Below are 15,109 nucleotides of genomic sequence, written 5' to 3' on the forward strand. Positions count from 1 at the left end.
CTATATTCAACATAGAATAAAAGTGAAGAGGATCAATTGAATTATAATGGATAGGTCATCAGATTCCACAATGTAAACTCATCATGTTTACCTAGTAGATGATTCATTGTGCACAGGGTTGTGGACAGTTTTTAAAAAACAATAGAAATTCTCTTTTCATTAAAATTCTTAAAATTTGTTATAAACTCTAATAAGAACAGTGTTGGTGGTTTGTTCAAAGTATAAACATGTACAAAAAATATTTTGTGGCGTTTTGGCTATTTCAACAATATGTACCAGTGACAGGGCTTGAAGCTTACTTTTAAAGTCTCCAGTCCAGCCGGACTGATGGGGTATAATTTCAACCAGTCCGCAGAAAAATTTACCAGTCCAACAGTTTTCCAGAAATAATTAAACATATATATTTTGTTAATGTTATTAGAATGAATTGAACTCAATATGCCTCAGATAATATTGTAACACTTAAATAGGGGATTTCTATTTACCAATCCGATTCGTCTGTTATATCTACAGATCGAAGCATGCCAAATGTGTGTATAAAATTTCATAAGTATATTTTCCAAAATGATGCTTTAGAAAATTAACCAGTCCCATCGGACTGACTGAAACAAATGTTAAGTCAGTCCGCCAGACTTTTAACCAGTCACAGACTGACGGGCATATGTTAATTTCGAGCCCTGAGTGATGAATGGAACAACATGTACCATCACACCCCTGCATTACTAGTCAGGTGTTCTAACCACTGAACTATCCAGGCTGACATTCACGGTCCATACAGCATAAATTTAATTGTTTTCAATCCCCCAAAGACACACAACCCAGATTCTTTTCCCCTTGTAGGACATTCACCTGCAAGTCCAAGGTTGGTCAATGGCACCAGGACAGGACAGAAGACAATTTTTGGCTGGACCAATTCCAAGATCCCTGCATTTCTAGTCAGGTGCTCTACCCACTTAGCTCTCCAAGCCAATATCTAGGGTCCATATAGCTCAACCACAACCAAAGAAACTGGTAGACATACTAATGTTCCCAGAAATGACATTTGGACAGGATTTGCAAATATTGAAATTAAGGTATTCCATGTATAATGAAAGGATAATGAACAATTTTGAAGGATTAAGATCAACATAAAAGTTTATTATCAAATAATGATGAAAGTGAAACAGATGAAATTCACATGACTGGTAAATGATTAGAAGCTGACCTTTTTGCACTTAAGACTTTTTGGAAGAGTTGTCTGCCTTTTGTAAAAATAAGAAAAATCTAATTTTCTAAAAATGTGTATGGTCAATAATTAATCTTATTTCATATTTTCATAGAAAGAAAGTATATGTAACTTTCTACCAAGAGATAATTATGAAAATATAATTTGTTTTTAAAATATTGTAATTAAACATGCTTTTTCCATATACTTCAATGTTAAATTCGAGGTGAAATAAATCGGGCAGTAAACAAAATTTTGAAAATTCCTATGGTGGATTATTTTTATTTGAAGGACCCTTCAAAATGATACCATGAGTACATATATTCCACCATCCATTTCTTAGATATGAAATATGGTCATTATACATTGAATACCTTAAATAATATTGAAGATCTATGAGTTTCACTTTATTTTAAAATGCTCTTTGTATAAGAAACTGAAAAAAAATATTTTAAAATGTTCCATTTTTATATCAAACCAAGTGTATGTAGATTGATAAAGCTCCTGTGTTTGTTAGAGAACTTATTAATTAAGTTAATATCTTAAATGTGCAACAAAACTATGTAACAATACTGTTTTAATTAGTACTGCATACTTATACCCCACGCAACTCCGTTGCGAAGGGCATAATGTTTTTGACCCGCCTGTCAGTCCCTTTTTATTGTCGGCGCAACTCCTCTGAGACCACTCAACAGAATTTTGTGAAACTTGGTAGTTAATTAGGACACACTGAGTAGATGTGCATATTCCCAGGAAATTCTGATTCAATAATTTTTGTTGGAGTTGTGCCCCTTTTGAACTTAGAATTTCAAGTCCATCTTTCCTATTTTCCAATCATAAGCTATAGTAGAAGCCATAAGATGGAACAAGTTACATGTAAGAGGTGTAAAGTTCATATGTATGCAAGAGCCAGCTAATTCAGGTGAGTGTTGCGGCACATCTATCTCTTACTGGATATTAGCCACAGATGAGAAAATTGGCTTCAATGTTTGTAATTATTTATTTCAAGCTAAAAGTATTGATCTCAGATGTAATGCAGTAGAAAATAGAAGTTGAAATGTGGCCATTTTCAGGGTGTATAACACTTATTGGTAAAGGTAATTGATATTGTGTAATTAAATGCTTACATGATGGATCTGTCGCATATGATCATCAAAGGCAGAGAAAACCCAATCGGTACGAGATAATTTTCTTTGAATGAGGAACAAATATGCCAAGGATGTGTGTACTGTATATTAGCTCATCTGGCTGGGATTTCTCGAGAAAATCTCAAACTTAAGGTTTTTATTTTGAGTAAAATATCAGATTTATCTTTAGATTTTTTCAAGAGATTCAGGCCTGAGCCACATAACGAATCCATCATAAACTCTTCACATTTTCAACTTCCATCTGCAGAACCACTACACAATTAGCACAAAGTACCCTTGGGTAAAGGGGATTCAAGTTTAATGAAAAGCCATGCTCCTTTTCAAGGAAAATTGCCACCAAATCAGAAAAGCCAAATGTAAAATAAAAGTTTCTGGACACATGTATACCATAGTATAAATTATAATTTCTTCAAACCATGACCACTTGGACAAGTTTTACATAAAAATATATAGAAGAAATCTATAAGAATCTCTCTCAAGAGTGTTTCAAATGAAAATAAAGATTGACCTCTTCAATTGTAGATTCGATTCAGGTTTGATTAAATTATGACCCCCAGGGCCTGGATTGAGTCAGATCCACAATTATAGTTGCACTTTCTAAGACTAAAAACTGTGCAAAGTTAACCATTGTGTCTGAGCTGCATACTAGATTACTGTTTCCACTACATAGTAAATCACACATGCAACTGGTGATTTTATCAGTCAGTTTTTAGGGGCTCAAATAAAACCCAATTCCCTATTGAAAACACCATAAAAAAAATTCCATTCCAAATGAAATTCCAATTATAAAGCTGTACCATGATATAAAATATTTTTATTGATTATTTGTTATTTTTATGGGAGGGATTTCTTTGCAATGATTATACATATTCAGTTGGTGACACAAATCAGTATTTTATCATATGATGCTAGAGAAACTTTTCACAGTTTGAAAAAGTAGCAATCAGAATTTCTCTACAGTTCAGAAGTAAACAAGCTGCTGTTATTGTGGACAATGTGTGATAAAGCTATGACACAAAGTCCCACATGCTTCAGACTTGGGGTGCCGACGTAAGATATGTAAAGGCTGACTTTGATCTAGGTATTGTAAACCAGCTTTGTGATGACTTTATTTCACAATTTACCAGTGATAAACTGGTTTGCGACAAAAAAAAATTGTTTTGAGATAATTTTAAAGAAATGTGGAAGACGTTAAAGGATTGTTTTACAGCGACGAAGTTCCTGTGAACCTCGTACTCCAATAAAAGTGGGTTTACAGTATCACTGCAGCAGGCCTCCTTCGGTCATGGCTGACCATTGATAATGACCCTCCATCCACTATCTATATCGGTATCACTATATATAGCAAAATAGTAGTTTTAGGTTCTGAAGTCAGGTGAGCACTGTGGACTAAGCTTCTTGAATTTGATAGATATTTTAATAGATTGATGAAGTTGTTGCATTTTCTTTTAGGTTTATATGGTGATAATGGTATTTTGCCAGCTAAGCTTGCTATTAATTCCAATGGTAAGTAGATATAAATCTCAAGTTTGTTACATGTTTATTTCTGATTTTTAGATTACTCGCACTGTAAGAGAGAACTGGGAGTTATAATGCTGTTGACCACTTCTTACTGATCTTTATCCATATATCAAAGTGAAACGTATAGTTGGAGTGGTTTTGAAGATGAAAAACAGATGCAGATCAAAAACTACTTTGCATCTAAGATCACAAAACAACCATTGTTAGATTTGAATTTCCCATATCAATATACGTTTAAAATTTTAGGAAAATCTTAAAATCGATACATTTAAGATTCTAGGAAAATCTTAAAATCCAATTGAGTGACAACACATTTCATATTTATTTCCTAGAGATCTCATCATGGGAAGAGCTTCTGGAGGGTCAGCCCACTTTATTGCGGTTGATGCCGAAACTGGGCTTGGACATTGAGACTGGGATGGATGTGCTTTGCATCCTGGGAATCCTGATCTCTTTCTGCTGTGTGGTGTTCACCACTGCCAGAGACATGGTCTCCTTTACCCTGTTGTGGATGATGTATCTCTCTCTTTATCAAGTATGAACAACAGGTTCTCCGGTATCTTTTCACAATGGAGTAGGATGGGGAGTATGGTCATGTGATGATGTGTGTGTGTGTTGGATGGAGTGATCGTGTGTGTTACGCTAAAATCAGCACCAGGTTCAATGTTGCATTTATAGATATGCCTGGAGTGGATGCTCTGCTTTGTGGTGTTTTTGTTTTAATGATCGAAGGTTAACTTATATGACCTTTATGGTCATACAAAGGTCATTATAATGTAAAGGGTGGATTTGTAGTGAATTTCTTATTCTATTAAATGTCAAATATTGTGCTTTCAAATGGAAAGACTTACCTAGACTATTTCATGATGTGATACCCAAAATCAGTTGAAGGAAAAATCAAGTTCATGCATTTGGACTTTTGTGAATTTTTTTTCACTACACATGTATATTGTTTTTAGGTTGGCCAGACATTCTTATGGTTTCAATGGTGAGTGGAAGCTTAAAATCTAATGTATTGCTTTTGGACTTTTGATACACCATAAAAAGTTCATGATGATACTCTAAACAAAGAGAAACCTATCGGATACATTTAGATATCATTATTCATAGAAATTCTTTAACATTGTCTGAATGCTTTACAGGGATATCCTTTTGTTGGAGACTGGATTCCTTACAATTCTGGTGGCACCCCTTAACATGCAGTTTTTCTCATCTCATCATCACCATGACAAAATCACCATGTGGCTGGTGCGATGGCTCCTCTTTAGACTAATGTTTGCGTCAGGGGTGGTGAAGCTTACTAGTGGATGCCCCACTTGGTGGGGACTCACAGGTAAAAGCAGAGGTTATAATTGTGTGGAATTACAGAATATATCCATTTCTGATTTAGCATACACAAATATATACACCATGAATGCAGTACATCTTAGGTATTCAAGTTACAGATTTGAAAAAGAATAATATGTATGGTTATATTTCAAAATAAATCTATGTTAGGTAACATTGATAAGATATTTCTTTTTTGCATTTCAGCTCTTGCAGTCCATTTTGAATCTCAGGTACGATTTACTAGATTCTACAAATGTTTTGATATGATATTCCTTCAGATTCATTGCACAGGAAACAAACACTTGTGTTGACTGTGTTCAAAAGAACATGTACATCAGAAACAATAATTCCTCTTTACATGTCTTAATTTTATTTTTTAAAAACACATCACAAATTTTCAAATTGATATAAAATCAAAATCATAAAAGATTCTTTTTCCTTTTAAAATTCCTCACCCGTCTGGATAAAGGCATTAAGCTGGCTCTCTGTAGATCATGTTTTCAAACTGGACATATTATGCTATGGTGCTGTTCTTCCATGTGTCTGTCCAAGATCATGTTTTCCCGGACTTTTTTCCATAAAGGTGCATGTACAACATTGAAAATTGGTCACAATTTCTCCCTCAAGAAGCATAAGAGTGAGTTTGCATTTCAGATGGATTGGTGTACCATGACTTACTTTAGGGCTAAAAGTGGGTCAAACAGATTTTCAGACTTTTTTCATTACGGATACAGATATTGCCCTGAAATTTAGTCACAAGTTTCCTCATGGAGAAATACAGTGGAACCCCGTTATTACGTTTTCCATTTTGTCACGATAAAATAACGTAATACCGGGGTCAACGTATTAAACGTTCCCAGTGAAATCCATTAAAAATATCATTTGGAAACTGTATATCTTCCGTTGATACTCCGTGAAGGCGTGTGTGTGAACATATCTATACTGTCTTTGTTTTAAAGACTATGACACTTGATTTATTTACATCTTATCTTAAATGTCTGTAATTCTTCATGTTTTCATCCCTTTTCTTTATTTCTTGTGTAGGATAAATAAGGATGCTTTGATAAGCATTGCAGATCTGCTTTCGTCTCCGCCATTTTGTTCAACTTTAACATAATGCGTTCATATAAATTGTTCCGGTTCGTATTCAACATTTGTACATAAAACAAAAAATAACAAAACATCGTTTTTCTTAAGTTATATCTCTACTACACGATACAAAACACAATTTAATAAATCCCATCCCAAAACAAACCAACAAAACGACGACACAAAATGCACGCGATATCCAACACTTGCACACTTTTTTCACCAACGATAAACACGGAGAACAAACGCAATCCACTTTTAAAAAATAAAGCACTAATATTAAGATCACATTTATAACTCTAAATGATGGTACTAAAATCACGTGCACATCAAAAAAAGATATCAAGGGATTTTAAAATGTTCACTGAGCTGAATGCCTTGCACAAATCGGCTGATAACACTGAGCAGTTTGATCGGCGTATTTATGGACGAAATCTAACAACACCCAAACTATTATGTCGAAATAACTGACAATTGTTTTAATTGAACACTACCTTCTCTCACCTACATTGTAACTATGTCCAAGCCTTTATCCAAGCTGTTTCAACTGTGATACGATAAATTTTGTCCTACACTGTACATGCTGTCCGTAAATAGAGTTTTAATATCGAAAACAATCACACGATGCTAAACATGCATATGGTTGAGAAATTATTATTTCTTTGATCATCAAAATATGAAAAATGAAGAAAATTTTATTGAGTACAATTTCTAAATAAACATCATTTAATTGCTTATCACTGGCTTCGATACAGGGTATTCACCTGTATTGATGTCACTAGATCTATCAAAGCGTGATCAGTCAAGCGTCTCAAATCCCCTAACAGACCAGGAAATTTACATGGTGACTGCTTGGGCAGCCAAGGTGTGAATGACTTATTATTTTGAGAATCACTATTGAATAATTAGGGGTTTATTATGTTTTTGTCGGAATTTTTACAATGCAATACCGAGTCCCGGCATCTTGGGACAACGTAATAACGAGGTCTATTTTATATAGGTTTGTTAAGAAATGGTTTTGTGCTTTGAAATTCCAACGTAATATGCGGACTAACGTAATAAAGGGGGGACGTAATAACGGGGTTCCACTGTGCTAGTTTAGTTTGCATTTCAGCTGAATTGATGCATACGCTGTGACCTACTTTAGGGCGAAAAGTAGGTCAAACAGTTTTCTGGATTTTTTTCATAACGGATACAGATATTGCCCTGAAATTTAGTCACAAGCTTCCTCTCTGAGGAATACAAGTTCAGTTTGCATTTCAGCTGGATTACTTTAGGGCTAAAAGTAGGTCAAACAGTCTTCCAGATTTTTTTTTATGGATACAGGTATTGCCCTGAAATGTAGTCACAGCCTTCCTCTCAGAGAAATACAGATTCACTTTGTATTTCTGCTTAATTGGTGCACTGTGACCTACTTTAGGGCTAAATGATTCCTAAACTTTTTCTCATGAATAGATATTGCACTGTTTTGTCATCACTGTCTGACAGGCATATGATGTACCATTTGCAGTACTCTCATTTTTTCATGATTTTACACAAAAGTTGCAATTTGGCAAAATTCATAATTTCCAACACCATGACTTTAATTACACATATCCTGTATTTTTTATTATACCATCCCCCGCAACAAGTTGTGGGGGGGGGGGGGGTATACTGAAATCGGGTTGTCCGTCTGTCTGTCCGTCCATCCATCCGTCTGTAGACGCAATGGTTTCCAGGCTCTAAAGCATTATCCTTTCCACCTACAGTCACCATATCATAAATATGGACTACCCATGGGATGAAGATGTTCCCTATCGATTTTGGGGTCCGAAGGTCAAGCGCACTGGACATCGAAGTAGCAATATGGTTTCCGGGCTCTAAAGCGTTATCCTTTCCACCTAAAGTCAGCATATCATACATATGGACTACCCATGGGATGAAGATGTTCCCTATCGATTTTGGGGTCAAAAGGTCAAAGGTCAAGCGCACTGGACATCGAAGTAGCAATATGGTTTCTGGGCTCTAAAGCATTATCCTTTCCACCTACCGTCACCATATCATATATATGGACTACCCATGGGATGAAGATGTTCCCTATCGATTTTGGGGTCAGAAGGTCGAAGGTCAAGCGCACTGGACATCGAAGTAGCAATATGGTTTCCGGGCTCTAAAGCGTTATCCTTTCCACCTACAGTCACCATATCATATATATGGACTACCCATGGGTAGAAAGTATATCTTTATATAACACCAATAAACAGATTTGATTAAAACTTTATGTATATCTTATTTGAATAATCATGATAATAGCACCTGTCATTTTGATTGTGAATTTTTGACAGTCAAGTAAGTTAAAGATATTTTTATGCCCTGAAGATCGGGGGCATATTGTTTTTGTCCTGTCTGTCATTCTTTCTGAAACTTTAACCTTGCTAATAACTTTTGAACAGTAAGTGCTAGAGCTTTGATATTTCACATGAGTATTCCTTGTGACGAGACCTTTCCATGGGTACCAACATTTTTGACCCAGTGACCTTGGCCTTGGAGTTTGATCTACTTTTTGAAAATTTTAACATTCCTTATAACTCTTGAACAGTAAGTGGTAGAGCTTTGATATTTCACATGAGTATTCCTTGTGACAAGACCTTTCCGTTGGTACTAAACCTTTTGACCTTGACATTTGACCTACTTTTTGAAAAATTTACATTGGTCATAACTTCTAAATGGTAAATATTAGAGTTTTCATATTGTACATGAGCATTTCTTGTGACAAGATCTTTCTACTGGTACCAAGATATTTATCCTTGTGACCTTTGCCATCTTCGGAATTGGCCATTATCGGGGGCATTTGTGTTTCACAAACACATCTTGTTTCTATTTTGAGAGGGGGATAATGAGAACAAATTCACTTATTTTCCATCATCCATTGTGCCATTTGGGGGTATTTTTAACATTAATCCAGGAGAATAATAAATCTTCAAAATGTATGTGTAACTAGTATATGAATGAGTGTTTTATGCACAGGAAACCATACTATGTCCTTTGATAGACTGAGTTTGATGTCGTGTACTTAATGATGATGGTGTTGTTTATAATTCTTGGCTGAGTACCTACTACCTTCATGGTGATGTTGGTAAAATTGTTGAAATGTATAAACACGATGTAATATGACTTGATTAAAAATGTGATAACAATTTTTATTTTCCTTGCAGTGTATCCCCACAGCATTGGCTTGGTTTTGGCATCACTTACCTAAGTGGTTCCTGAAACTTAGCTGTGTAGCCACCTACCTGATAGAAATACCCATACCTTTATTGTTCTTCTCCCCCGTTAAGTCCATGAGGATGTTTGCATTTTATACACAGGTAAGTAATGAGGCGTGTCATATCCTGAGTGTCACCTCGGTTTATAGCCACTCTTTGTATTGCCATTCCCTGTTACCGCCATCTAAATGTATAGAACAGATTTCCATACACACTAAAAAAACTCCTGATATAACGCCAAACTCGTCTATCGTCATCTGCCACCTGTTTTCGGGTACAAAAAGGTCATATTACCTTTATGCGTTCCCCAATAACAATGAAAACAACCAATTGCAATAATACTTTGAATATAATCATTTCAAAATTGTCTCTGAAATTGTCCAGTAGAATTGCCCATAAACAACAGAGAAACTAAACTACCCTCAGCTACTGTATCTCGTGTAACATGTGACTTTTATTGTATTTACGTGTGTAAAGTCATATTTCTGTATTCTAGAAAAAGTTACAGCCATTAAATGTGTATGTCATCCACTCAAGACAACGTATTCAGCTAACCATGACACGAATGAAATGGTTGTACAGATATTTACATGTTTTGCAAATTCACAAGCACAGAGCATCCCACTATTTAACAGAAGTTACAAGAACTAAAGCAAAACAATTTCATGCATACTTACCTTGGCATATGTGGATGATAATAAAAGGACAATAATCTATATTTTGAATAGCCACTTTTTAAAAAAAAGATTGATGAACTAAAATGGCAAAACGCTTTATAATGCCACCCTCGATATATATAACTTCAGAATATTTCATAGGCTGGGGCAAAAGCTGGCGATATACCTAGGGGACACTGTACAGGGTATTAAGTTTTAACTGACTGAATATGTCAGCACAGGGGATAACAAAAGCTGGCGATATACCTAGGTGACACTGTACAGGGTATTAAGTTTTAACTGACTGAATATACCTAGGTGACACTGTACAGGGTGTTAAGTTTTAACTGACTGAATATACCTAGGTGACACTGTACAGGGTATTAAGTTTTAACTGACTGAATATACCTAGGTGACACTGTACAGGGTATTAAGTTTTAACTGACTGAATATACCTAGGTGACACTGTACAGGGTATTAAGTTTTAACTGACTGAATATGTCAGCACAGGGGATAACAAAAGCTGGCGATATACCTAGGTGACACTGTACAGGGTATTAAGTTTTAACTGACTGAATATACCTAGGTGACACTGTACAGGGTGTTAAGTTTTAACTGACTGAATATACCTAGGTGACACTGTACAGGGTATTAAGTTTTAACTGACTGAATATACCTAGGTGACATTGTACAGGGTATTAAGTTTTAACTGACTGAATATGTCAGCACAGGGGATAACAAAAGCTGGCGATATACCTAGGTGACACTGTACAGGGTATTAAGTTTTAACTGACTGAATATACCTAGGTGACACTGTACAGGGTGTTAAGTTTTAACTGACTGAATATACCTAGGTGACACTGTACAGGGTGTTAAGTTTTAACTGACTGAATATACCTAGGTGACACTGTACAGGGTATTAAGTTTTAACTGACTGAATATACCTAGGTGACACTGTACAGGGTATTAAGTTTTAACTGACTGAATATGTCAGCACAGGGGATAACACAATTAAAGTCAACTTTTTCTAGGAGTGGATAACTTAATATTAGAGTGGATAACTAAATATTGGACCGTTTTCCTCCATGTAAGTGTGAGTTGCCACAATATCTACTGTAACAAGTCCAATCATCGGAACGGATTAACACAATTCTTGTTTGAAAGCCGCTATGTATCTGCAAGATGGAACTTACACATCTACGTCATTGATATAAAAACCCTGGTATTTCAGTAAAGGGCATTAATATAGAAAATGATTCTCCTACCACCTAGACATTTTAGAATATATTGCCTAATTAATTCAACATGAAAAGATGCAATGAATGATTGTTTCAATAATCTGTAATGCAAATTAGAGAGCACGTAGACACTGAATTGGCATTATCAGATTAAATTCCCCCCCCCCCCCCCCCCCCCCCCCCTTTTTGAGTAAGGGGAGATAACTCTTAATAGAATTAAATAGCATTAAATTTTATTATACACTGTCTGACATTTTGTATCGAATTAGAGGATATGAACTATCAGTCTATTGATTTACAATTGTATATCTGATGTATCATTTATCTAAAATGTAAAAAGAAAACTCTACTCTTCCTTGCATTGATTGAATACCTCATTTGAGATATACAGATTTGTTGTTCACTGTCATTTGTTTATCATATTGGTAAGATTTTCAGAAAGAAACGGTTAATAGCATAAAAACAACACATAAATCTCACTAAAGAACTCAGTGGTCCATTCCTCTGATGGAGAAATGATTTAATTGTTCTTAGATGCTTCAGCTCTATATCATGTGGACTGCATGCAATTAATGGTAATAATGATTATCACAACTTTTTGAATATCTTTTCAGCACTTTTGAAAGAAAAAGTTGTCATTGGTAAAAATAGCGAAACCCAGCTTGAGCACGTGTTCATGGGACTATGTGCCAAATATAGCTTTCCTGACTTTTTTCCCACTATGCTTTAATTAACTTATGTTAACATATGGTATGTACTTTACTAATATATCATGTATATGTTAACAGGGGACTGATTTTTACAAGATTTATGGGACTTTGCGCTTAATGTAGTTTTCCGGACTTTTCCCTACAATGCCTTAACTTAGGAATCTGAAATTTGATATGTGGTTATGGAATGAGTGGATATACATTAGGTTTCACTTTCATCACAGTAGAATTATTCTAACAACTGAATTTGATTCAGTTGCTTGATTGAATTAATTCTTGTACTGTGTCTAATTCTCTGTATTTTTTATTGTGTGAGGCTATATAATTTAAGGCATACCAATTTGTAATTGAGTTCGTCTGATTCACTGCATCTATTTACAAGAGATGGAAATTATGATATTTCTTGGTATGAAAAACATTATACCTACCCAGCACTCATCCAAAAATATACAATTATAAATTTTTCAACACATAAGAGATTTAAACACCACATGGTGACAATGAATTTCGTCAGTTGTAGTTCTATATATTTAAAATATATTATAGATTTAAAAAAAATTCCCTGCTCAATTTTTATAATTTCTCCCTTATCTTTTTTTCTTAATATTTGTACCTCTGATTAGGAAATTTCGTGAAATAATCAATCTTTTACTAAGGAATTATTTAATGTTGGTAGCTAAGACTGTTTACAAACATGTGAAATGAGGGTAGTTTTGTTTGCAAGTGAAAAAATGAGAAATTGTCATATAGGGTGTTATTTTTCTGGTGTCAGCAGGTAACGTGGAACATTTCTGACTGATTTATTTCTCCTGAATTTAACAAACTGATTTTTAATGATTTCATGTCCCTACATAGTAATGCATAGTGAAAATACTTACCTGTGTGATACCTGAAGACACTAGGTAGTGGTGAAAATGTTGATCTTTGTATGCTTCATTGTTCAGAATACTGAAGATGAGGTAACTGTTCCTAACACAGCAACACAACTCATTGTTCAGAATACTGAAGATGAGGTAACTGTTCCTAACACAGCAACACAACTCATTGTTCAGAATACTGAAGATGAGGTAACTGTTCCTAACACAGCAACACAACTCATTGTTCAGAATACTGAAGATGAGGTAACTGTTCCTAACACAGCAACACAACTCATTGTTCAGAATACTGAAGATGAGGTAACTGTTCCTAACACAACAACACAACTCATTATTCAGAATACTGAAGATGAGGTACCTGACACAGCAACACAACTCATTGTTCAGAATACTGAAGATGAGGTAACTGTTCCTAACACAGCAATACAACTCATTGTTCAGAATACTGAAGATGAGGTAACTGTTCCTAACACAGCAACACAACTCATTGTTCAGAATACTGAAGATGAGGTAACTGTTCCTAACACAGCAATACAACTCATTGTTCAGAATACTGAAGATGAGTTACCTAACACAGCAATACAACTCATTGTTCAGAATACTGAAGATGAGGTAACTGTTCCTAACTCAGCAACACAACTCATTGTTCAGAATACTGAAGATGAGGTACCTATCAGAATACTGAAGATGAGGTAACTGTTCCTAACACAGCAACACAACTCAAGGCTGAGGATATGAATGAAGGGTTGTTTGACGCAATGATACAGACATCTTCATTTGCAGATAGATGTTGATATGCTTTCAGTATTGAAATTTAAAAAAAACTCAAAAGGAGAGTCCAGACTAGACATGGTCAGTCCCGGCAAAATGTATAGACTTCTCAAATTCTACTGTTTATCTTTATTATGCATAAACTGTAGACATCAGAATATTATGCAAATGGCTTAATTTGGGGCTAGTAGGGGACATGTACTACTATATGCAATACTTACAGAAAGCTTATTTCATGTAACATCAAAGAACTGGAGTGTGTTTTTAAAATACTTGCAATGTCTCGGACGGCAAAATGAAATGTTCACCGTGTAGATTGTACATATGAATGTACAAAGTGGTATGTTTTCAATTTCATGATTTTGCTGTGGTTATGAAGTTTTATGATGGAAAAAATAGTATGACTTTGATCCTAATCAATTTGATAATGACATGTTCATGAAATTTATGCAATAGACCAATAAGATTAAATGAATATTAACAAAAATTGTTGAAACTATATGTATACATTATCAAATGTAGCGGTGTTTTTCATGCATAAACATTACTACAGAATTTAGGCATTTACCCCTTGCAAAAGTCCCCAAGATGATGTCAAACTTTCCAAAGAGATGAAGTGATTAAAGTTTTATTTCAACTTTATAACGATTATTTTGATTGTGACCTACTATTGCATCAATAGCTTCTTGATGAGAGAAAATATTAGACAGTAACAGGATGTTTTCATCATTTAATCAAACTTTTTTTTAGAATTCTGTATAATTTTGATTTCATGACGAGCATGCCAATTGTCACATAATTTTAAAGTATTATGCGAAAAGGTTCTGAAAAAAGTTATAGTTAAAAAAAATAATAATATTATTAAGTAATTTAAAAATAATTTTTCAAATCATGGATGAAAATTCCCAACCAAAGATGTCACTGATTTTTTCCAAATCAATAAAGCATAGGGTAGCTTTTAAAATTGATGTGAAAAACACTGCATAGTACTGATATTTGAAAATAAAGATACTCTGTAACAAGCAATCATCATCACTGGTCATTAATGTGAATCAGTTGATGTTTAAACAATCTCTGACAGCTTGGTATATTGATTAGTCCTAAATGATATTCATTGCAAAAAGTATTTTTTGAGGACTTAAAGTAATTGCTAAAAATAGTCTGAATCAAGCCATGGGTTTGGAAAATTATGGTCGCTTGTTGTGCAGGAGATGCAGATAGTGGATTTTTTTGGTAGACTAAGTGTAAAATTTGGTGCATGTTAGTGATAAAGGTTTGTAAGTAATTTTACATTGTCAATAAGGATCTAACATCTAATATATA

The 15,109-nt window shown here is 34.6% G+C and overlaps 2 protein-coding genes across 3 annotated transcripts in view; both read left to right on the plus strand.

Annotated features, from left to right (window-relative positions):
* LOC125645914 (lipase maturation factor 2-like) overlaps window positions 1-15,109 on the plus strand; it is a 43,056-nt gene that overhangs the window by 2,004 nt on the left and 25,943 nt on the right. For both annotated transcript variants that reach the window (XM_048871920.2, XM_048871919.2), the window contains exons 2-7: window positions 3,805-3,858; window positions 4,206-4,408; window positions 4,833-4,861; window positions 5,016-5,206; window positions 5,407-5,432; window positions 9,486-9,638. In XM_048871920.2, coding sequence (XP_048727877.2) covers window positions 3,805-3,858; window positions 4,206-4,408; window positions 4,833-4,861; window positions 5,016-5,206; window positions 5,407-5,432; window positions 9,486-9,638 — 656 coding nt within the window. The remainder of the gene's footprint in view (window positions 1-3,804; window positions 3,859-4,205; window positions 4,409-4,832; window positions 4,862-5,015; window positions 5,207-5,406; window positions 5,433-9,485; window positions 9,639-15,109) is intronic.
* LOC130046963 (uncharacterized) lies at window positions 10,572-13,983 on the plus strand. Its single transcript, XM_056140832.1, has 2 exons — window positions 10,572-11,046; window positions 11,141-13,983. Exon 2 carries the CDS (start codon window positions 13,055-13,057, stop codon window positions 13,709-13,711), a length of 657 nt encoding a protein of 218 aa, XP_055996807.1. The 5' UTR covers window positions 10,572-11,046; window positions 11,141-13,054; the 3' UTR covers window positions 13,712-13,983.

This window comes from Ostrea edulis, chromosome 6 (assembly GCF_947568905.1).
Source record: "Ostrea edulis chromosome 6, xbOstEdul1.1, whole genome shotgun sequence".
Lineage (NCBI taxonomy): Eukaryota > Metazoa > Mollusca > Bivalvia > Ostreida > Ostreidae > Ostrea > Ostrea edulis.